We start from the raw sequence: 24099 nt of genomic DNA, 5'->3' as shown, positions 1-24099 counted from the left end.
AATCTGCCTGCAGTGCAGGAGACCCTGGTTCAATTCCTGGGTCGGGAAGATCCACTGGAGAAAGGATAGGCTACCCACTCCAGTATTCTTGGGCTTCCCTTATGGCTCAGCTGGTAAAGAATCCGCCTGCAGTGCAGGAGACCTGGGTTCAATCTCTGGGTTCAGAAGATCCCCTGGAGAAGGGAAAGGCTACCCACTCTGGTATTCTGGCCTGGAGAATTCCATGGACTTGATAGTCCATGGGATCTCAGTGAGTCGGACACGACTGAACGACTTTCACTTTCACTTTTCACCTTGGTAAAAGAAGACAAAAAGCCTGTGTCGATTCTGCTTTTATAACAAATGATGGTTTCCAAGCGAACAGTCATAACCTAATGACTCTTGACCCCTGAAAACCTAGACAGGAAAATAGAAAGCTTTGTTCTGCCTGTAAAACCATGGCAAGTCCAGCTGAGATTCCAGCACCTAGAGAGAATCAAGACAGAGGCGATGAATGACCCAGAGGACCCCAGCAGTGTGAAGTCAGCTGTCTGTAACCCTCGTTTTCTTTCCCTCTGCGCTTGCCTGCGTCTCTGTTCTCTGTACTTTTTACCTTCTTCTTCCTTTCTTTTCGTATTCCTTTACTTTTTTTTTCATTTACTCTTGGACTTGTGACTTTTCTGAATATTTCCATATAGATATTCAACACTCTGCTCTATTTAAGTAGCATTTTATAATTTGGTCAATCCAGTTGTTGTTTAGTCGCTAAGTCGTGTCCGACTCTTCTGCGACCCCATGGCCTGTAGCCCGCCAGGCTCCTCTGTCCATGTGGATTCTCCAGGCAAGAATACTGGAGTGGGTTGCCATTTCCTCCTCCAGGGGATCTTCTTGATCCAGGGATCAAACTTGCGTCTCCCACATTGCAGGCAGATTCTTTACAACTGAGCCACCAGGGAAGCTCAGTACTCATTTTAAAAGCGGGAGATTTCAGAAAGTGGTGAAAGTCACCAAACCCCAGGATTTGAGTACCGATTTAACATTTGAGAGAAAGAACTGTTTCCCCTCAAATTCTGAAATTTATTGAAAAAGAAAAATATTAAGTCATCAGGGCAAACATTAAAAGAGAAAAGCATTCCTCCTATCTGTTTATCTGACAAGGCCAGTAAGAAAAGGTCTAATGAAGTTTATTTGATCATTATTCTGTCCGTTTGGGAAATCTTTATAATACTGTATATTTTATCACATGGTAATAAGGGATTTTTTTTTTTTAATACAGAAATTTCCCACTGAAGGTCTCTCCAGTGTGGTTAGGAACGTGTTTGACTTTGATTCCTACAACAACGACATGAGGGAGATTTTGATGAACACTTTGCACAAATACGGAATACCAGTTGGAGCAAAACCATCCAATGTGCAGCTGGCGAAGGAGTAAGGCAAATCACTCTTGATAAAGTACTCTTGAGTGTAACTGTTCTGATTCTCAAATGCTGATCATTCTGAGTCTACTGTTATACTCTACTAAACTGACCTGGTGTGGAAATTACTTTTCCATGAGTAAGCTCTTCAAGTATATGGTGCTATTTGCTGGCTGGATTTCGGTTAAATAGCATTATTTATAGGTCTGTAAATTGAGAAATTCAGTTATTCCAAATGTCCCATGAGTAGATGTAATGTAATCAAATAAAGGGAAATATTTGTTTCTTCAACAGTCTCTGTCCTTTTGTTGAATTCCTATGATTCTCATTTTTTCCTAACCTAGTACGGAATCATTGTACAAACATGCAAACTACATGAAGAGATAATGTATATTTAGTTAAGATGCTCTTATTTCTGTCACCATATATTTTTCTGTTATAGTTTTCTAAATTTATAATCATATTAACTTGAAATTTAGGGATTACTTACTTTAGCCTGACAGATGAAAGAGGCAGGGAAAATAAGTGGGTTTTATTTCATGTGGGCTACTTGCCTGCTCTTTATTTTGTAATTATAGGCTATATACTTAACAAAGAATCTTAACAAATATGATATTGTTGACCAGAAAGATAATTGACAGTGTTTATTAGTAGGATAATTAAGTCAGTGCAAATTCACAAGAAAACAGTTTTAAATATGCATAACTTATTGATAATGCATCTAATGTTGTCTTTGTCTGTAGGGAAATCCATTATCATAAATTCCCAAGGGACAAAAATTGCTTTTTATTTAACTTCGGTCTCATATAGGAGGAACTCTCTGCCTTAGGAAAAGACTGTTGTATATAATGATTAGTCCGGCTACATATATTTATTCTAAGTGCTTACATTATCAGTATTTATTCTTTGAAGTTATTATAAAACTTGTTAGAATATATGCTAATAAAAATAAATTGTTAAGGCTTTAACAATTTCTTCAAAGATTTCTTAAAAAGAAACAAATATTTCCCTTTAGTGGTAAAAGAGCTAGATGGAATTATGTTAGAAATTTATCAGTGAATTGGTTTATATTATTAATAAGTAAATTTTCTTTTTGATAAGAATGGTATTATGTCATTGCTAATATATACACTTTTCTGTGGAATACTGTTTTACTGATAGAATATTTATGGGCATTTTGAAACTAGTTTGGTGATTTAATGGGTATAACGTATCTCCTACATTAGAGAGTTCAAGAAATGTCTTTAATGTGCAAACTTCTGTTAGTACTCATGTTTTTTTGCATCCTTTTTATAAATTATATCTTGGGTTTCAATTGGAAATAAGATGATTTTTAATTTGTTTTACCATTAACAAATTTATATACAGTTTTAGCTTCATGGAAACCAGGCTTGTGATTTTAAAATAACTTTTTTTCTACTCTGTACAACTTGAAATAAAATTTAAAATGTGTATTAGTTGGTAAGATCAATCAAAAGAAAAACTGTTGGCTATTTAAGTTTCTAAGGAAGACAGATACAGTGATTTAGCTTATGCATTACTGTTTCCAGTTCTATACTGAAAAATTCTTGCCATGGCTTGTTCATTGTTGCCATGGTGTGTTAATTCCAACTCTTTTTTTAAATTCTTATTTATGAGTGGAAGCAAAAGTGCATTGAGCCTGGAAACAAATGGTCATGCCTGAGACCAGCATGGAGAGAACTGGTTGTCCACCCACTGCATGTAGCTAAAAATAGACTTATAGCAGATGTGGGGGAAGTGTGAATTTTCCTTTGGAGTGGAGATAATAGCGGACTACAGTTTGCACATTCAGAGCATCTTTTCATCACCTGTAAATTGCAATGACTTGAACAGCTCAAAGGTAGTGATGCTATTTTATTAGTGAAATCCACAGGTTCCACACATCTTATTTCTATCGAATTATCAGCCTTGTACTTCGAGAGGGGAGCGTGGTAGGGTGAACAAAGCAACGTCCTGGGAATTCAGCAGTTGGTGACATGTTCAACGTGCATGTCTGGGTTAAACGTGAAGAAACAGATTTTACCCTGTTTGTAAAATGAGAGCATTTTAGTGTAGCGTAACCATATAACTTATCACCTAATCAAGATGCTTTTTAGAATGAAAGGGCACTATTAATAATAAGTCTGTAAAAAAAGATGTGGAATAAGACTGTTCTAGTGAGACCACAGTATATTTTCATCTTTAGAAGGTTAATAAGGTTTCTTCTTATTCTAACACCCTTTGCATTTTAATATAATCTTAATTTTCTCTCATCTGCAAAGACAAAAACAAATTAAAAAGAAGTAATACTTACACTTTCTCTCCTCAAGTAGCACACTGATAATAGTAATCACAGACCTCTGAAAATTCAAAGTTGTCCCCATGCAGTCTTATGATTTGCTTTGACTTTTCTAGACTTTTGGCTAAACTTTATACTTCACTAATTGATGTTGGTTGCTGCTCTTGTTCAGTCGCTAAGTCATGTCCAACTCTTTGCAATCCCATGGACTGTAGCCTGCCAGGCTCCTCTGTCCATGGGGTTTTCCAGGCAAGAATACTAGAGTGGGTTACCTTTTCCTTCACCAAGGGATCTTCCCGGGCCAGGGGTCAAAGCTGTGTATCCTGCATCAGCAGGCAGGTTCTTTACCAGTGAGCCATCAGGGAAGCCCATACTTCTCTGACCTTTTGCTAAATCAGTTCTTTGAGGCTGCTCCTGTTCATCTCTGGACATCCTGCGTTAGTGAAGAAGATTCACATTAGATTTCTGTCCCTAAGGAAGAAGAACCAAATGTTTTAATTGCTATTAATATCCTTTTGCCCTGAATGAAAAATTATTGCTACAGCCTGTTAATTTTCTTGTTCTCTAATTCAATCTTTATTCAATAGGAAAAAAAATTGCATTGAACCCAGAGTAAGATGGTTACATTCACACACAAGATGGTGATGAAAAAATAACTGACCATGAGTGTAAGTGTATAAGTAAAAAGAGATGTAAGACAGATGTTGTTGAAGAGGGAGACTTCCCCGTGGGGCAGAGCTGATGCTGGTCCACTGTTTATACTGTATAAACAGTCTTCTGCAGCTACCTTCCTCCTCAACTGAAATCAGAATGTACTGTGGCTGTTCGGTGATGCTCTTCAGTGAAATTCCTGAGACCTTGTCATTTTCATTCTCCTAAAGAATGCAGTGAGATGGTGCCTGTCTCATTCATAGGTCTCTGTAAAAGTTTTTTTTTTTTTCCATTGGAGTATAATTCCTATACAATGTTGTGATACTTTTCTGTACATTTTTAAAAGGCCTAGTGTGATATTAGGAGATGAATATGATTTATCTTATTTACTAAACTTGTAAACTGGTACTTGTAGGCTGTCATACTGGGTAGTTATTTTAGCTTGCTTGATTAAGCCATAATGCAGCTCTTTTTCCCGATCTAAACACATTCCACATCTCAGTATTGGGATTGGAACTGGCTGCCTAGGTCCCTATGTTGCATTTGCCCCTTTGTACTAGTACTTCTTGAAGCTTTTCTGTTGTTTCCTTTGAAGTTTCTAATACAGGGGAAAGGATATGTCAGAGAGGTGACGACCATAATAAGCACACTGGGAGTAATTTAGGCAGAAATAGGAGGATTTGGCTTAAACTCCGAGCTCTTAAAAAAGTAATCTCAGCTCTTGAGTTTCAGATGTCATTATTGGGGAAAAAAATACACATACACACACATATACACACACATATGTATGCATGCATGCTCAGTCAGTGTCTGACTCTTCTCAACCCCACCAGGCTCCTCTGTCCATGGGATTTCTCAGGCAAGAATACTGGAGTGGGTTGTCATTTCCTTCTCCAGGGGATCTTCCCAAACCAGGGATCAGACCAGTGTCTCTGGGATTGGCAGGCAGATTCTTTACCACTTGAGCCACCTGGGAAGCCCCACACATAATTCACATAATTAGATTCAAACATCCAACCAAATGCATATTGATTATCTGCTATAGTAGATATATATCTACATTTCAAAGCAAAGTTTGCTTGTTTTACCATCAGATAAGCTTTTATTATTATTATTATTATTATTCAAGAATAAACATACTGCTAGCACATTAGCTCTTCCAAATTTAAAGCTGTTTCAGAGTAAGTTGTGAACTATAACATACTCAGGAAACATTTGTTTTAAAGGGAGAAAAAGTCCTTTTTTTCTGTACATTCATTTTCAAGAGACTTATACAATATTTCATCTTAATATGGGTAATATTATCATTGCATTTTATAGATAAAGAATTTGAGGAACAGAGAGGTTACCTCACCTACCTAAGGTTAGAAATCTGATCAGGAGCAGAACTGTAATATGCACAATTTTAATTCCAGTTTTAAAGATGAATATAAGCAGATCCATATGCACATGTAGGCAGTTTCTAAATCAGAATTATTTTTGCATACTGAAAATCACCAATAGTTTTGGTTTAAAAGCACCTTAGAACTTTAGATAATCAACTTGGAAATCATTGACCATGATGTCATACATGTAATATACATATGCTTCAGAGAGCTGTGATAGACTTAGATTTGGGGGATTTAGCCATATTTCACAATGTTGAAAAGCAAGTTGATATAGACTTTTGGCACAACAAAAATCATTTTAAAGACCTCTTCATCCCCAGTTAAGCTTTCCTCTTTTTTTTTTTTCTCTTAATAATGAAAGATCATGAAGTAAAACACAAGGTAATTCATTCAGAAAAATAAAAACTCTAGAAAACTTATATTTGACTACCATACAGAAGAAGCAGACTAGCCATCATTCTTCTTGATTTGGAACACAAAAGGAATTTACTAAGTCTTCTCAAACATTGTAGTCATTTTTACATAAATCAAATATAAAAAGACATTATCTCCACCCTCTGAATTTAACTTGGTGTGTTTAATCTCTTCCTGTCTTCCCTAGGAGACACACCTAACTATAAAATACTTAAATGCTGATTCTTCTTGATCCACACTCTTTGCCCCCAACCCTATTGATTTCTTTTTAAAATGCTGCTTGATTTCTGAAGCCAGTTGTATAAGCTTTTATATGTAGCATTTCTCTATGATGTATACCAACTAAATGAAGAATGATGTCCTATTTATTTTTAAAATAAATTAGCAAAAAGAAAAATTAAAACACTAATAATTCCACCATCCAGAAACAATTATTATTTAATCCTTCTAGATCTTTTCCTAGGGTTCTATGTGTTATTTCAACTGAGAAATATTTCTTTACAGTTTTTTTTTCCCCTGAGTTTTTCTTCTTAATAAAAGAGACATGACCCTGAAAGGAGATCCTTTTAAAAACACTTAATTCCCAATCTTCTTTGTTGAAAAGAAATATATCTATAGTAGATTAGATTCTAGCATGTATACACTCATCTCACAATCCCACTGTTTTTCTCCTTCCGTCTTGATCCTTGAGTTTTTAGACTTAAAGTATTTATTCTAAACATAATGAACAGATTCATAGAGCATATAAGTTGCTTTAAGCTAGGCATTTCTCTGGCATTTCAACAAAAGTAAGGAATAAACACATTAATACCAACACTTTGTGTCTTTATGCATATGTTTAAATGTCATTATGCTTTACAGACTCATAGAAATGCTGTTGCTAGCCAGACTGCACATCTAAAAATGACTGCTATGTGTGACTGCACTTCTAAAGTGTCCCATGGCTGGTAAAGAAGCCCTATTGGAATCTTGAAATCACTCCTCTGATGTCCTGTTGATGTCTCTGTTCTCTCTCTGCTTTCAAATGCTTTATTAAAAACTTTTAAACTTCACTTTTTCAGGTGAAATAAGGTAATTGGAATTAACTCAGTCTAAGATGATATTAGCCAATACTTTTTATTAAATTTATTTAAGAGGTTCCATTTTCAATAATTTAAAAACACTGTGGTAGCTGTTGATAGTAGCTGCCTTTGAGAGAGGCTCTGGGAAGGAAAACGAAAGCCTTACTTTCTGTCCTAACGTGTATTATTTCCTATAGTTTATTTTTCAAATGTCTCCAGACTCTCTGGGCCCTGGAATTTTCCCATTTGTTTTCTTATTTAAATAAAATAAAAAAGTTAAAGATTTATTCTGAAATCACTGTTTCTTGGGACCACGGCCACCAGTACAGCAGAGCTTACACTGCCCTGCAGTGCCTGCCCTGAGGGTGTGACAGTGACGCCCTTACCAATGACAAATGAGAAACCCAGTTAAGCAGGCATGTCTATAGCAGCTCAACATAATATAAGTAAGTTTATGCATTGGTAGGGGCTTCCCCGGAGGCTCAGCAGTAAAAGAATCTGCCTGCCAGTGCAGAGCCACGGGAGATTCAGGTTTGATCCATGGGTCGGGAAGATCCCCTGGAGGAGAGCATGGCAACCCACTCCAATATTCTTCCCTGGAGAATCTCCATGTACAGATGGGCTGGAGGGTTACAGTTCATGAGATTGCAAAGAATCACAACTAAAGCAACTTAAGTTTATTCTATGTAGAATCCTTTACTTAACACTACCATCCTCAAAATCACACTTAATAATCTAGTTGCTGCTGCTGCTGCTAAGTTGCTTCAGTCGTGTCTGACTCTGTGCGACTCCATAGAGGGCAGCCTACCAGGCTCCCCGGTCCCTGGGATTCTCCAGGCAAGAACACTGGAGTGGGTTGCCATTTCCTTCTCCAAGGGATGAAAGTGGAAAGTGAAAGTGAAGTCGCTCAGTCACGTCCGACTCTTAGCGACCCCATGGACTGCAGTCCACCAGGCTCCTCCGTCCATGGGATTTTCCAGGCAAGAGTACTGGAGTGGGATGCCATTGCCTTCTCCGAATAATCTAGTTAGCTTTAGCCAAATAATTATCAATCACTCTGTATATGTGCATCACTTCTAAGTCATTACAAATTAAAGAGACTTGGCTTCCATCTCCAGGCCAACAGCTCCTGTGTTCACAGGTGGAGTGGATTACCCAGGGGAAAGGTAGGGTGTACTTTCTGTAGACCGGCCTCAGACAGATCTGGACAAACCTGGTTGGGGAGGTACTCAAGGGATCTAAACTTGAAATACTGGATTAAATAACCTTTAATGTCCCTCAAGCTCATAGATTCTGTGGTTCACTGCCCCTAGTTGAATTGGAAAGCTGAGCAAGTAGTCACTCTTTCCCTTATATCAGCAACCATTCACTACTTTATCAGCCAGTCTCACCGCATGTTTTCATAGAATTCCCAATGAAGGTAGCTGAGGCTGTTTTCCTGTTTGTTGTAAGAGATGTTGATATCTCACTGTAGTGTGTGTTACAGGATCACGTTTCGTATTGATCTTTCTCTTTAGAGCAGTGCCTGGTGTACATATTTCAGACAGAACAGCTTCATCTATATTGAATGTCTTTTAAAAGGGTATCTGTCTCAATGAAGACATATACCTGTGTCACACGAGTGTATGCTTCTCGGTTCTGTCTCGTCACAACAAAGATTTGGAGTGACGGACATTAAAGCCCTCAGAGCGTCACAGCTCTCAGGTCTTGGACAGACCGTGTTACAGCTCTCAGGTCTTGAATGGACCGTGTTATAGCTCTTAGACAAATCAGTGTTACAGCTCCGTGTTACAGCTCTATTTTATTTAGAAACTAGCAGGAAAATCCATCTTCGAGGCATGAGGGCATGTCGACCCAAGAACGCGAAGAGAAGAGTGCCCCAGCGCGTGGAAGAGAAAGAGACCCCCAGCCCTTTGACTCCTCTTTTTATACGCTTTTTCTCCCGCTGGGCCTGCCCTATGTAAATTGGGCTAGCCAGGAGTGTTGTTTGTTCTACCTGACTCCTCACTCCGGTCTTCGGACCTTCCTTTGTTCTAGTTCCACGGGCTTTTCTCTTCCTTGTCTTTTAGCCACCGCCATTCTGGACTCCTGTTTCCTATTCTAACTACCTAACACCTGTATCTATCTTCTTCCACATAAAGACTTATCCTGTGTAACTGAAATGTCAATGTGGCTGCTTCTTCTCTGACCAAGACTAACTATGGGGTCTTCCAAGTACTGAAAGTGTTAGTCGCTCAGTCTTGTCTGACTCTTTGCAGCCCCATGGACTGTAGCCCACCAGACCCCCATCCATGGAATTCTCCAGGCAAGAATACTGGGGTGGGTTGCCATTCCCTTCTCCAGCGGATCTTCCTGACCCAAGGATCAAACCCAAGTCTCCTGCATTACAGGAAGATTCTTTACTGTCTGAGCCACCAGAGAAGCCCCAAATATCAGGAGACATCAAAAAGAACATCATCCCCAACCAGGGTTCTCTCTAGAGTAATTTCATTAGGTTTATTTTTGACTGTAAGAGTGATTATCAGTTTACTATTTATCCCATGAAATTAAAAGACTCAATGTTTTGTGCTTCCCTTTCCATTTTCCAAACTATTATATGCTGTAATTGTCCTATTAAAGAGTTAGTTTTTACAAATGAGTTCATTGTATTGATCACGAAGTTCTAAGGTAAACAGTTCTGCTCTTTGTGATGATTTACTTTCACTTTGTAAAATAGCTCTTTAATTTTCAAAAACAATAAGATTTACATAATGACATCTGAGATGAGATGGTTGGATGGCATCACTGACTCAGTGGACAGGAGTGTGAGCAGACTCCAGGAGATAAGGGAAGCCTGGAGGACTGCAGTTGCTGCAGGGGTCACAAAGATTGAACATGACTTAGCAAGTGAATAAACAATGACATCTCAGAACTATTATAAGCAGAAGAGTGGTATTGGGTTTTATAGTTTCACAGTCCTTGCCCTTATTCTCTTGGTATATTTTGAAGTAGCTTCACAGTCATTTTATTAAAACTTGCTTTCACTTCCTTTATGGGGGTACACAGAAAAATTTAAAAATATAACCAGTCTACATAGGAATTGTCAAGATCTATGAATCTTCTTCAATACTCATCTTTGACAGTCTCACAGAATTATCCTTGATCCTTTCAGTTCAGTTCAGGTCAGTCGCTCAGTAGTATCTGACTCTTTGCGACCCCATGAATCGCAGCACGCGAGGCCTCCCTGTCCATCACCATCTCCCGGAGTTCACTCAATTGATCCTTTAGGCATTTGTAAATGATCTCTGTCACCTGGCTGGGTAGAAATCCTGAATCCCAACCAATTGGTAACTCTTTCAAACATACTTTCATTCTTTGTTGAGAGTTAGGTAGTCAAGATTCAGTGAGGATGATCTGCTGTGGTAGTTTGCAACTTGCCATCAAGATGAGAAACAAGTAGGTGAAGCTGTTGGCACTTGTAATGTAACCGAGCATTCATTCATTTGGGCTTCTCTGGTGGCTCAGCAGTAACAAATCCACCTGCAGTGGAGGAGCTGAAGGAGATGTCATCGGGAAGACCCCCTGGAGGAGGACCTGGCCACCCACTCCAGTATTCTTGCCTGGAGAATCACATGGACAGAGGAGACTGGTGGACTGCAGTCCATAGAGTGGCAAAAAGCCAGACCCGACTAAAGCGACTTAGCATGCAACATGCACGCATTCGTTCATTTAGCAAACACGATTGAACATTTGAAAAGTGAAAATGTTGGTCACTCAGTCGTGTCCAATTCTTTGCAACCCCATGGACTGCCAGTACAGGAGACACAAGAGACTCCAGTTCGCGATCCCTGGGTCAGGAAGATCCCCTGGAATAGGAAATGGCAAACCTGCTCCAGTATTCTTGCCTGGAAAATTCCATGGATGGAGGAGCCTGGCGGGCTACAGTCCATGGGCCCCAGAGAGTCAGACAGAATTGAGTGACTAAACAAACACACCCATTGAACATTTACATGGTAAACACTAAATGAGGAGTCAAAAATCTAAAGAAGAAGGCGGCTCAGAATCTGCTTTCAAGGAGACCATAATAATCGGGGAAGCACTCAGGTAGAGAGTGCCTTGTGTTCTGACAAGAGCGAGCAAAGAGGTAGGGTTGCTGCCTTCTGCCCCAGGGGGAGATTCAAGGACAGTCACCAGGCTAAATCTTTGCAGGATGAATAGGTGTTCTCCTGGCTAATAAAGGAGAAGAAAGAGCTTCAAGCAGAGACAGTTTTACAGGGCATGCTGCATGATGAGACTGAAAGAGGAGAGTTGAGGGAACCGTAGAAGAATTTGAAGCCAGAGAGTAACATGGTCTGATTCATAAATTAGAAAAACCCCTCTAAGTTTTCTAAAGATAAGAAACTGAAAGGCAGAGAAACTGAAAGCAGGAAGACCTGCGTATTGGGAAGCAACTGCAGTGATTCCAGTGATGAACCATGAGAGCTTACGCTGTGGCATTGGGGATAAAAAAAGAGGGGCATGGGATGAGAGGTTTCCATAGCAGAACTGATGAATTCTAAGTGGCAGAGATTCAAGCGAGTAGGATGTAAGCCTTACTTTCAATGAATTAGCAATCTTGAGAAAACATGTAAACTCTCAAGCTTATTATGGCAATGTTATATTCAAAGTGCTGCATTCACAGTCGGGTTTCTCGTCCTATGAGTCCTTCTTGTGGGAAATAATAGTAGTTTGGGGGTTTTTTGTTTGTTTTCTGGGAAAATTTCCAACTGAGAGAGTTTCAGCCCCAGTCATTGTTGATGTGAATAACTAGACAAGGAAAGAGTTTAAGATTCAAAAATACTAAGATGTGGTTGGTAAAGCAGATGGCAGGAAAAAAAGAAGTTTTTGCAGTGAAATTTGAAGAGAGTTGAGGGAAAGGAAACCCAAGCCCCAGACCTGTAGTCTCACAACTTCAGTGAAGAGGAAGAAAGAAATGTGTGGAGCTTGGTGACCACATCTGCTTTAGCATGGAGTGACCCTGGGCAGCAGCGCTGACTCTGCACAGTGTCAACCTGGATATGGGGGAACTGTCTGAGAAGTGTTAGCCAAGAAAGACAAGTTTCCCCAAGTCTTCTTTTCATCTCATGCATCCAAATGACTTCTCATTTCTGTGACCACAGCAGGATCTCAGTGGCAGAGGTGAACAAATCTAAGTTGTAAAGTGAAAACCATAATGTCTAAATGCAGAGCCAGACAATGAAAGGAAAAACACATGTAATGCTCATGTACACATCATTTGCAGCAAAGCAAAATTTATTTCCCAGCAACATGCAAGACTGAGGGAAGGAAAATTCAGAAGTTTCTTGCAAACAAGGGAGAATCACCAGGGGCAGTAGTACCCATTATTAGTAGTTTAAAGTATTTAAGGTGGAGTTTCTGTTTTCATTATGTAGAGTGTTGACTTTTTATTTTAGAAAGGATAAATATTTGCAAGGGACTTCATAGATTCACTTCTGACCACACTCTCTATCAGGCCTTAAATTTGAAAACTGCAGATACTACAGAACTCTATTCTACGAGTTTCTAAGAGTTCCATATGTACAAATTTCCTTGGAAACCCAGAAGAGCAAGAGATTCATTTTGCCCAGAAAGAAATGTGGGAGAAGGATGCAAGAGGGAGTGACATTTGAATTGGGCTTTAAGAATGAGAAAGATTTCATCAAAGAGGCAATAGCAGAAAGGAGTTCTGGGCTGAAGTAAAAACCTCATGGACGCATGAAGATGCAGAGTATGTGGAAGAACAGCAAGTAGCAAATCACAGTAACTACGGCATATGCTCCAATATTCTGGCCTGGAGAATTCCATGGACTGTATAGTCCATGGGGTCTCAAAGAGTCGGACACAACTGAGCGACTTTCACTTCACTTCACCAAGGCATATGCTGGCTGAAGAGTGAGAGGATGGGTCAGAATCAAAGGTGGAAATATTTGTCAGGGTTATTCTGTTAAAGGTTCCAGTAAACTCAATTGGATAGTCCAACTTACTTTTTGCCAAAGGTTAGATTTAAAACATTAGGCCCTATAAAATTGGAGTTGTTCTTTTTCTTCTCAAAGATGGTAATAATTGGTGAATTGTTGAGAGTTGGTGGAACTACCCTTCAGGGTTCCATTATTCCCATGAAAATTAGTAGTTCTTGTGGTAAGGAAATGTTTTAGGAATTGTTGATAATAGGTATGTCAACAACTTCCAATTGCATAATGCCCTTAGAAAGATCCAAATCTTTTTCATGTGTTTCTTTCATACTCCAGAAATAGTTTTGGCAAATGTTCAGAGAAGGCAGAAATTTGCCAGAACATACTCGTTAAAACCCCAGCTCACCTCTTTATGGAAACAATCTTAGACAAATCTTTTGTATGTCATTCAGACCCTCTAACTCGACTTTGGTGCCCATATGCATCATGTTATGAAATGTATGCATGCTTAAAAAACTTTTTTTTTCTTTCTGTAATTTGCCTAAGTGCTGCAATTTGACCTGAGTCATAATTTTGAAAGTCACCTTTTCTTTTTTAGTTAAAACTTTTACTTCCAGATCTTTATTAATACTTCCACAAGGGATTAAGAAACATCACAACATATGAGTTGAAATGCTTCAGTGTTTTAAAAAACATAAATTCATGAATGACACTGAAGATAAAAAGTAGTACTATTTATGAGTCTTAAGTTCATTGTCTTCTCCCTTAAAATCAAACCGAGATATCATTCCAGGTAGGACTTTAACAAAGTTAAACAATAGAAGTAACAGGATCTTAAAACTATGGAAAATACTATGTTGTTTCAATCAAATCAGATATAACAACTTAAGTCTGGTTGGAGATGGATGACAGATTTCAGTAATGGTATAGGGCCATTTGCTAACTGATTATTAGTTTAGAGTTACCCTTAAATTAATGTTAAATATATTTCAAATTCCAAAGCTTGTTCATGCATTCAATTATAATTCCCCTTGCCCCCAACTGGACTTCCCTGGTGGCTCAGATGGTAAAGAATCTGCCCGCAATGTGGGAGACCCGGCTTCCATCCCCGGGTCAGGAAGATCCCCTGAAGAAGAAAATGGCTACCCACTCCAGTATTCTTGCCTGGAGAATTCCATAGACAGAGGAGCCTGGCGGACTATAGTCCATGGGGTCACAAAGAGTCAGACATGACTGAAGCGACTTAGCATGCATGCAGTAACTTATTGAAGGGGAGAGAGTTAATAACCGTCAAATTTTCCCACAATGTATTGGGAAAACTTAGTAGTGGAAAATAAATGAGGGGCTTTGGTTTACCTCATTTGGCCACCCTAGAGCCCACAGGAAGTCTAGAAACACCTCCCGGTATTACCAAGGGGCAGATAGAATCAGTTTGATTGGGTAACTTCAGAACACCCTGTATATGTGACTTTCAGTTGCAGTTGTTAACGCTAATAGCATCTTGTTATGTGATTTCAAAACAGATTCTATATGGGGTACCTGAAGGTCCTTCCCATACTCTGCCAACCAAACAGCTAGTGCTATTTTTAAATGGAAGCAGGCAGTCTGTAATTTCCATGACCATTACTTAGAGTGAGTTGGCAAGTTCAAAGCAGCTTTCATGAATATTCCCTGGGGGTTGTCAGTAAAAATTGGAGGTCTAGTAAAGTTATTTTTTCCCCAAATGGATGAAGGTTTTGGTTTTATTTTGTTTTAAGCATCTGTATGATATTTTGTGAGATTATTAAAGGATATATTAGACCAGTTTTTTAGGCTTTATTTCAACCTATCAACTGACCATAATTTTTATTAAGCTATGCTCCACCTCTGATTAGATTCCCAGATGTGTAACTGTTTCTGTTGTCTTCAAAGAGGCGATTTGGGGTGGACGTAGAGCTCCTTTTTATCAGCTTTAAAAAAGCAATTTTGTCTACCAGGCACCTGTTCTACTGATGTGGCCTGGCACATCTTTGCGACCCCATGGACTGTAGCCCACCAGGCTCCTCTGTCCATGAAATTTTCCAGGCAAGAATACTGGAATGGGTTGCCATTTCCTTCTCCAGGGGATCTTCCCAACCCAGGGATCAAACCCGTGTCTGTTGTGTCTCCTGCATTGGTAGGTGGGTTCCTTAGCAGCTGAGCCACCAGGGAAGCCCCTTCTATTGATAGGTGTAGGTGATTTTATTCTGATTATTTATATTCACTCCAGAACCAAAGGCTATGTAAGATCTATCACTCATGTTTCACTCCACTCTCTAAAATGGTCACCGGAGACTCCCCCAGTCCCTAGAAGAAACCAGAATCTTACAGATTATTGCCTTCATCTTACAAAGGAAGAAATTAACACTCAGAGAAATTATCTAAGCTTTCTTTCACACGTCTGCAGAGCTAGTTAGTAAAAGAATTAGCACTGCTGCTGCTGCTAAGTCGCTTTAGTCGTGTCCGACTCTGTGTGACCCCATAGACGGCAGCCCGCCAGGCTCCCCCGTCCCTGGGATTCTCCAGGCACTTAGAACCCACTAAATCTACATTGGAAAGAAATTGGGTGTATCTCCTTCCTTTGTTTTCTGCTCTGTTTTTAGAGATCTAATTCCCCTTTGGTGAACTGCTGAAGGCAATGAATACTGTTCATTCCCTAAACAAGCAGAGAGAGATTCTAGTCTACAAAAGTCTTTCCTTTTGACATGGGAATGTGTTTTATTACCATAAGAGAGAACAGTTATAGTAAATCCCCTAACTCAGTGACTCTTCCACCTCATTAGTGGTAAAAAACAAAACAAAAAAAAACAGGGAAATAAGTAATGACCAGTCAGGATAATTGTCCATGTACTTAAAATGTATTTTAAATGATAGATACAAAGCATATATGTCCTTTTGATTAATTTATGTTATGATTTAGAAGAATTTCAATGTAAATTTCTTTTAGATTTCCTTCCTGTGATGTTGAACATTAGCATTTCAAAGGACAAAAATCATATTCCACCAGAATACTTGGTTTCACTAGTCTATGCAAAAAAAAATCTAAGCCTTCCATGGTCTTATTAAGTATGTGGAGATATTTTGTCAGACTTACTCTTTTACTGAAAATAAAGTGATTTTCTAAATATCAGTATGTACTGTTTTAATGATCATGAAGCTTATTTCAAGCATTCATTTCAATTTTTAGTCATATTATGCATTATTTTTGAAGAACTTTTAACTCTGAATCATTTTTGGCCTTCACTTACCATGGAATAAGAAATTCATAACGAATTAAATGACAATGCTTTCTTTTGTAAAGATTCCAAAAAATTTAGTATGATTAAAAAGTAAAGGCTTTATCCTGAAAAAAATTATCTGTGGTTTTGTCCTTTAGCGTTGCCATATTTGTTTTTGCAAGTTATTGTATTTAAAAGTAGCTTTAGATAAAATGGAATCTAAACATAGAATAATTCCATTAGAAGTCAGCATAGTAGCTCCCATGGTAGGGGTAATGACTGAAATAGTCCAAGGGAGTTTCTGAGTGTTGGTGATGCTTGAGTGCTGGACACATAGGTGTGCTCAGGAGTAAGTGACACATTTGTGTGAATGTTTCTATAGGTATTTTATGTCAGTTCAAAGTAAAAAAAAAAAAAAAGATTAAAATGCTAAAGTAGATCCTATGAAATTTGCCCTGTACAACTTACAGACAAGTGACCTGTAGAATTCTGGTGGTAGTGTTTAGTCCCTGAGTCGTGTCTGACTCTTTGTGATGCTGTGGTCTGGGGCCCACCAGGCTCCTCTGTCCATGGGATTTCCCAGGCAAGAGTGCTGGAGTGGTTTGCCATTTCCTTCTCCAGGGAATCTTCCTGACCCAGGGATCGAACTCACATCTCCTACATTGACAGCTAGATTCTTTACCACTGAGCCACCTGGGAATCCCAGTAGTATTCTATACTACTTATTATTTGATTTCAAATTTAAGAGAATAGAATGAAAAAAACTGATGGATTGCTCCATTTTTTCCCTAAGTCCTTTCTATTACTCTAATAGGAATTTAGATGTTAAATTACTAAGTATTTACCAATTCAGGAAAAAGTTCTTAAACGTTAATTATATTTGTCATTATGGTAAAAACAAAGTAGGGCATTCTACTGAGTTTCAGAAATCTTCTGAGTTTCTGAAATGTGAATTCTTTTCTTTTTCAAGTATATTTTAAACATCCTATTAAAGACTATCTTTTAATAAAAAGAAGTAGAACTCACTTTGAAGTAAAGTATTCTTCAAATTTATTTATGTGATCAGTAATACATGGCAACCCACCCCAGTACTCTGGCTTGGAGAATTCCATGGACAGAGGAGTCTGGCAGGCTACAGTCCACAGGGTCACAAAGAGCTGGACACGACTAAGCAACTAAACACTTTCAATGCACGGTTCTTATTTTTTCCTGTGACTTGGAAACAAGGAGAAATGTTTACTCTTCAAATTAATCTTTGACAGGTTGCCTCTGCCGGAGCAGACCTTCATGGGCTACTGGACAATTGGTCAGTCAAGAAATGGAATGCAAAAACTGCTGTGTCCAGCAGAAACTCATCATATAGACGTTAAGGTTGATATCATTATTTCTTCATTAGAATATTGAATGTTATCTGTTTTTCAGTATCTTCCCTGGTGGAAAATTTATTCAATCTTAGAAATGACTTATTCTGATGTTATTTCAGAATAGATTTAGCTTCTTCTGTGATTCTCAAGTGAGTCTGGCCTCTGAGGGTCATAATATAGGTAATTGCTAATGATTGGTAGAATTCCTAAGAGCTAATCTGTATTTTACGAAAGTCAGGCAGGACAGTTACTCCATTATGTTTGTTTTCAAGAAAAAAGGCAAAGAAATATCAATCACTAGTTGCAGTAGCAATCCTGCTAGGTTTGACTGTGGGGAATTAGCTGCTTATAAAATCAATAGAAAGGACAAGAGGGATAGAAGTCAAGGGGCCACCGCTGGACTTTTGGTTTCAGGATTAGGGTTTTGCTTCTGCACAATAAGACTGGACTAGCAAACTTTTCCTGTAAGGGGCTGAATAGTGGTGGCTCAGTGGTTAAGAACCCACCTACCAATGCAGAAGACATTAGAGACCGGGGTTTGATCCCTGCATCAGGAAGACCCCCTACAGCAGGAAATGGCAATGCACTCCAGTATTCTTGCCTGGAAAATTCCAAGGACAGAGGAGCCTGACTGGCTACAGTCCATAAGCTTGCAAAGAATCGAACACGACTGAGCAACTGCACACACACACATACACACACACACACACACACACACACACACACACACACGAGTAAATATTTTAGTCATGGTGGCCATACAGATTCTGTCACAGCTACTCAGCTTTGCCATGGTAGCACAAAAGCAGCCTCAGGCAATACATTAACAAATGAGTGACACTGTGTCCTAGTAAAATTTTATCGACACAATCAGGGAGTGGATCAGACTTGACCTATGAGCTACGGTTTGTCAGCCCTTGTAGTAGAGCATAGACTCTGACTGCTCATATTTGTCAGATTCTCCTTGTCCACACTGACTGCAGGAGGATAGCTTCTGCTGCTCATCTGCCGTACAAATCTCATGCAAGTGCATTTAATTGGCAGAAGCTAAATCATATCCAGAATGCTTGCTGCAAAGGAGTATAAGAAATGTAGTATTTCGTCGTCTAGCTCCTAAGATACAATCTAGACAGAAGAGGTAATAGCACCCGTGAATGTGTGCATGCTCAGTCACTCAGTCATGTCTGACTCTTTGTGATCCCATGGACTGTATAGCCCACCAGGCTCCTCTGTCCATGGACTTTTCCCGGCAAGAATACTGGAGTGTTTTGCCATTTCCTACTCCAAGGGATCTTCTCAACCCAGGGATCGAACCCAAGTCTTATGCATCTCCTGTATTGACAGGTGGATTCTTTTACCACTACACCACCTGGGCAGCCCCGGCTGCCACAATAGTCACTATCTGACCCAAAAAGTTTTGATTAATTAAGGACTGTAAGGGCATGCAAATCAACTGTATTTAAAAAATTATTCTCCTGGTTTGGACAGCTCTGGGTCCCCATACTTGTAGTTCAAAACTTGCAGTTGACTTAGGAAAGAGTAAAGTAATGAGAACTCCTATGGGATTTTATATCTGATATATTTTCTGAATAAAAAGAAAATGAGAAATTAAATACGATAGCACATATGAAAGCCTTTATAAATGCAACTATATGGTATTATTATTGTCATAAGTATCATGCCAGTCAATAAAATGAGAAGAGGTATGTCAAGATACTGAGTATTTGAATTGAAAATCTTAGTTTGGAAGAACTCTAACTTTTCTACATTTTTATAACTACCCAAATATCTTATTGCAGATAACTACTTTTTTTTTAAATAGGGTCCAGCACTCATACACATACAGGAGTATCCAATAGAAAGACATGAAGGAAGATCCCAAACCTTTACCGAAGAATGTAGCTCCTGGAGGTTACCATTGGATGAAATGAACTTAATCTGTGATGTTGCTACAGCACATGGTATGTCAGTTTATTCTTTTGATTTTTCCTTCCTGCACTGATTTTTTTTTTAAAAAGCCAGATCAAAATAATCTCTAGACATCAAGAAGTCTATGCTAGACTCAGTCACTGTGCCATGCTTGGACTGGATAGCAATTATATGTAATTTAGATCTAATTTCCTATAACAACCTAACAAAATACTATTGTGGAATCCACATAAGCGTGACTGAGTTCATATGCACGTCTGTTTCTCATTACAATTGTAGCACAAAGTTAAACTCACCCTGGGCTCATGCTAAAAATAGAAGGGGGAAAGAAAAAGGAAAAACATTGGATTTTTTTTGGCTGGGATTCCAGTTTGGTGATTACATGTATTCTGAAAGCAGGGTTGGAGGATTTACAGTCATTAAACCTCTCATTGTAAAGAATGGCAAATAAAGGATGTGAGTTTTTGGCGTCTGCACCTCTGGACTGTTGCCATTACCTACTGATTCATGCAGTATGTCCTAGGTACTTTTGGCAGAAGTACCTGCCAAAAATTGATGGCAGTTACTAAGGTGATATCAACAGAAGTGATGACAGGGGGAAGGGAGAGACTCGCTAACTTATCTACAATGGGGATTATTCAGGCAAAAATTAGGAAGCAAGCTTTTGTTTGTGTACATTCTATCAATGTTTGTTCCTAAAATCAGCTATGTTGAGTAAAAATATGTGCTTTTAAAATATACAGGGGTTTTGTTGGTAACAGACTGGTGTTCCTATTAAGATATTTTACATTCACTGTGTGTTGGGTTTATTGGTCACGTAGTCCTGTCTGACTCTTTGTGACCCCATGATCATATGTGACCCGCCAGTCTCCTCTGTCCATGGAGTTCTCTAGACAAGAATACTGGAGTGGGTTGCCATTTCCTTCTCCAGGGGGTCTTCCTACCCAGGGATCGAACTCCAGTCTCCTGCACTGCAAGTGAATTCTTTACTGGCTGAGCCATCAGGGAAGCCCTATTATGTAGGGAATAATATGAATGTAGAAAGTGAAGAAGACCTAAAGAGCTTCTTGATGAAAGTAAAAGAGGAGAGTGAAAAAGCTGGCTTAAAACTCAACATTCAGAAGACTAAGATCATGGCATCTGGTCCCATGGCAAATAGATGGGGAAACAGTGGAAACAATGACAGACTTTATTTTGGGGGGCTCCAAAATCACTGTAGATGGTGACTACAACCATGAAATTAAAAGACGCTTACTCCTTGGAAGGAAAGTTATGACCAACCTAGACAGCATATTAAAAAGCAGAGACATTACCTTGCCAACAAAGGTCCGTCTAGTCAAGGCTATGGTTTTTTCCAGTGGTCATGTATAGATGTGAGAGTTGGACTGTTAAGAAAGCTGAGCGCCGAAGAATTGATGCTTTTGAACTGTGGTGCTGGAGAAGACTCCTGAGAGTCCCTTGGACTGAAAAGAGATCCAACCAATCCATCCTAAAGGTGATCAGTCCTGGGTGTTCATTGGAAGGACTGATATTGAAGCTGAAACTCCAGTACTTTGGCCACCTGATGCAAAGAGCTGACTCATTGGAAAAGACCCTGATGCTGGGAACGATTGAGGGCAGGAGGAGAAGGGGACAACAGAAGATGGTTGGATGGCATCACCGACTCGATGGACATGAGTTTGGGTAAACTCCGAGAGTTGATGGTGAACAGGGAGGCCTGGTGTGCTGCAGTCCATGGGGTTGCAAAGAGTTGGACACGACTGAGCGACTGAACTGAACTGAACTGAAAATGTCTTAATAGCCACACTAGTCCCTCACATAATTTAACCAACAAAAACTCTGTACATTTTAGAAGCACATATTTTTACTCAACATAGCTAAAGTTAGGAACAAACATCCACAGAACGTATGTGAGTAGAGAATGTGTATAGGTCTTACTGATAAAGTTTGAACTTTGGCTCTTGTCTCATTTTTAGAGATTGTGAATAAGTATGCTGTAAACCTCTACCTCATGTCAGTGACAGGGGTTGTTAAACCTTGTCACAGTCTCACAGTTCTTCTCAACGCAGCATTCCAGGCAGCCACGGCCAGCCAGTCAGAACTGGTCCTTAAAAGTGAAACTCATTTGCTGTCTCTCACATAATTTAACCCTCTGTTTCAGTATTGTCCACATTTGCAAACTGGACCTTTGTGTTGTTTTTTTGATCTCTTTAGTTTTTTTGCCTATTTTGTATTTGGGAGAGAAAAGAATATTTTCTTGGTTCTCTTAGAATCAGTTAGATAGATAGATATGTTTGAGCCAGAGACCAAACAGTACTTAATGCTGCAATAAGAGAGGACAATTGATGTTTGTGAAGTATATTTCTATTAATACTTTTATTATATTTCCAAAGTTGCTCAATAAATGTTGAATTGAATTTATTTGTGCTGATAGACACATTAAAAACATTCTTAAATTATAAGTCATGTGGTTCTGATGTTCGGAACTGTAGTTCCTACACAGCTCACAGTGTCTCCTAAATAACGCCTTTCTCTGATCTCCTACTGACTTGTGTTTCTTATCAATGTCAGCTTATTTGTTTAATTTATCTTTATATATATTTGGTCTTTATGTGTGCACATCACACACATACACACACACACACACATACAAGCACTATATTTTTTTCCTGAAATTTCCAGCATAGTCCCACATATTTCATTATCATAGCTTATACCTTAGTTTGGGGTTCAGAAAATATGACCACTTGTAAATAGATACCTGGATGATGAGTGATATTAATAGTGATTATTATACAGAAGCAGCTTAATCCCTTGCTTTAGGGTGCCCAGAAATAGAGATTATGGTTAACAGTCCAGAACCTGGCTACTCAAAGGGATGCCCTCAAGCCTAGAGCAGTGACATTTCCTGGGTTCTTACTGGAAAGGCAGAGTGAAACCCCATCCCAGAGCCCCTGCCTCAAGCATAGAGCAGTGACATTTCCTGGGAGCTCATTGGAAAGGCAGAGTGAAGCCCCACCCCAGAGCCCCTGAGTCAGAATCTGCACTTTCATTAGATCTCCAGGTGATTCACACACACCTGAAAGTTGAGGAAGCACTGAAATAGAATTCAGAAAAGGGACCTAGTCAAGTACTTGATTGAAAAGACAGGTTTTGTAATAAAAAAAATACACAAATATGAAAAAAGATAATTTGGAAAATAAGATCCATAGAGCTAAGAATCAAAAAATGGAAATACTTATTTACTTGAAAACCCTGAAGAGCTAGTAAACTGGGAAATACCAGATTAGCAGACGGAAGATGTTGACCAGCTGTTATCCATCTGAGCCAATAATAAAATAAGAGGAAACAGACTTTTATTGAAGCACAAAATACTTTCATAGAAGGAAGAATTTCCTGACATTGAGGAGTGTTAAATATTTAATGGTGTTACTGTGAGATGTTATGGAATTCTTTGGGGGACAAATAGATACTTACTTCCTGGAGTATGTAGGCATGGTCCCATCTATTGATACGTTTAGAAAGAAGAAAGTGTTAGTCGCTCAGTTGTGTCCTACTCTTTGTAATCCCCTGGACTATAGCCCACCAGGCTCCTCTGTCTATGGGATTCTCCAGGCAAGAATACTGGAGTAGGTTGCCATTCCCTTCTCCAACACTTAGAGCAGGTATGAAATTGCTTCTCCCAGTGCTCTTTGACCACCAATCCATGTGCAGGTCATCTGCTGAGTTCTGGTTGTATGCCGTCTTATGATTCAGTTTTCACTGGACCTTTTTGGACCAGGCAGAAAATCTACTGCAGAATAGAATTAACTCTGTTTTTTTTTTTTGGTCATTTCAGAAAATGAGGAAAACACTCTGTATGTAGTTGCATGCAATCCCGTGTCCTTATACTTTATGAATATGACTGGGAAAAGCGGCCACTTTGTGGACCTTTTCGACGTCTTCCCGAGAACGGCCAGTGGAATCTGGCACCCATTTGTGACGGTGGCACCGCTGGGAAACCCCCTAAAGGGTCAAGTGGTTCTCCACGAGCAGCAGGTAACGGCATGGCCTCCTTACGTGAGGGACAGGCAAGAATGTTTCCCAGCCTGTCACTGAAAGTGTGTGCTTTCATAAGGACTGAGGAGAGGGGCTGCAGGAAGGGGTCAGGAGTTGTGTGTTATCAGTACCACAAGGCAGGCTAACGCCTTCCTCTCTGGGGGACTTCAGCGTGGGCTTTATTCTTGAAACATGTTGAGTGAGGGTTTCCTAACCTCAGTACTAGTGACATTTGAGGCTGGATAGTTCATTGTTGGGGGCTTTCTTGGTGGCTCAGCAGTAAAGAATCCGCCTGCAACGCAGGAGACGTTAAGAGATGGGGTCAGTTCCTGGGTAGGAAAGACCCCCTGGAGGAGGGCATGGCAACCCACTCCAGTATTCTTGCCTAGAGAATG

The 24099-nt window shown here is 39.3% G+C and overlaps 1 protein-coding gene across 3 annotated transcripts in view; it reads left to right on the top strand.

Annotated features, from left to right (window-relative positions):
• VWA8 (von Willebrand factor A domain containing 8) overlaps nucleotides 1-24099 on the top strand; it is a 390356-nt gene that overhangs the window by 200090 nt on the left and 166167 nt on the right. For 2 of the 3 annotated variants that reach the window (XM_086328813.1, XM_086328812.1), the window contains 4 exons: nucleotides 1256-1407; nucleotides 17636-17744; nucleotides 19560-19698; nucleotides 23505-23704. In XM_086328813.1, coding sequence (XP_086184939.1) covers nucleotides 1256-1407; nucleotides 17636-17744; nucleotides 19560-19698; nucleotides 23505-23704 — 600 coding nt within the window. The remainder of the gene's footprint in view (nucleotides 1-1255; nucleotides 1408-17635; nucleotides 17745-19559; nucleotides 19699-23504; nucleotides 23705-24099) is intronic. The other variant, XR_015137814.1, reaches the window with a different exon arrangement.

The sequence above is a fragment of the Bos grunniens genome, chromosome 12 (assembly GCF_055505025.1).
Source record: "Bos grunniens cultivar Pamir isolate PY7600 chromosome 12, Bosgru_T2T1.0, whole genome shotgun sequence".
In the NCBI taxonomy this organism is placed as follows: Eukaryota; Metazoa; Chordata; class Mammalia; order Artiodactyla; family Bovidae; genus Bos; species Bos grunniens.
The sequence above is the reverse complement of the archived record's forward strand: the minus strand, read 5'-3'. Positions and strand labels throughout refer to the sequence as shown.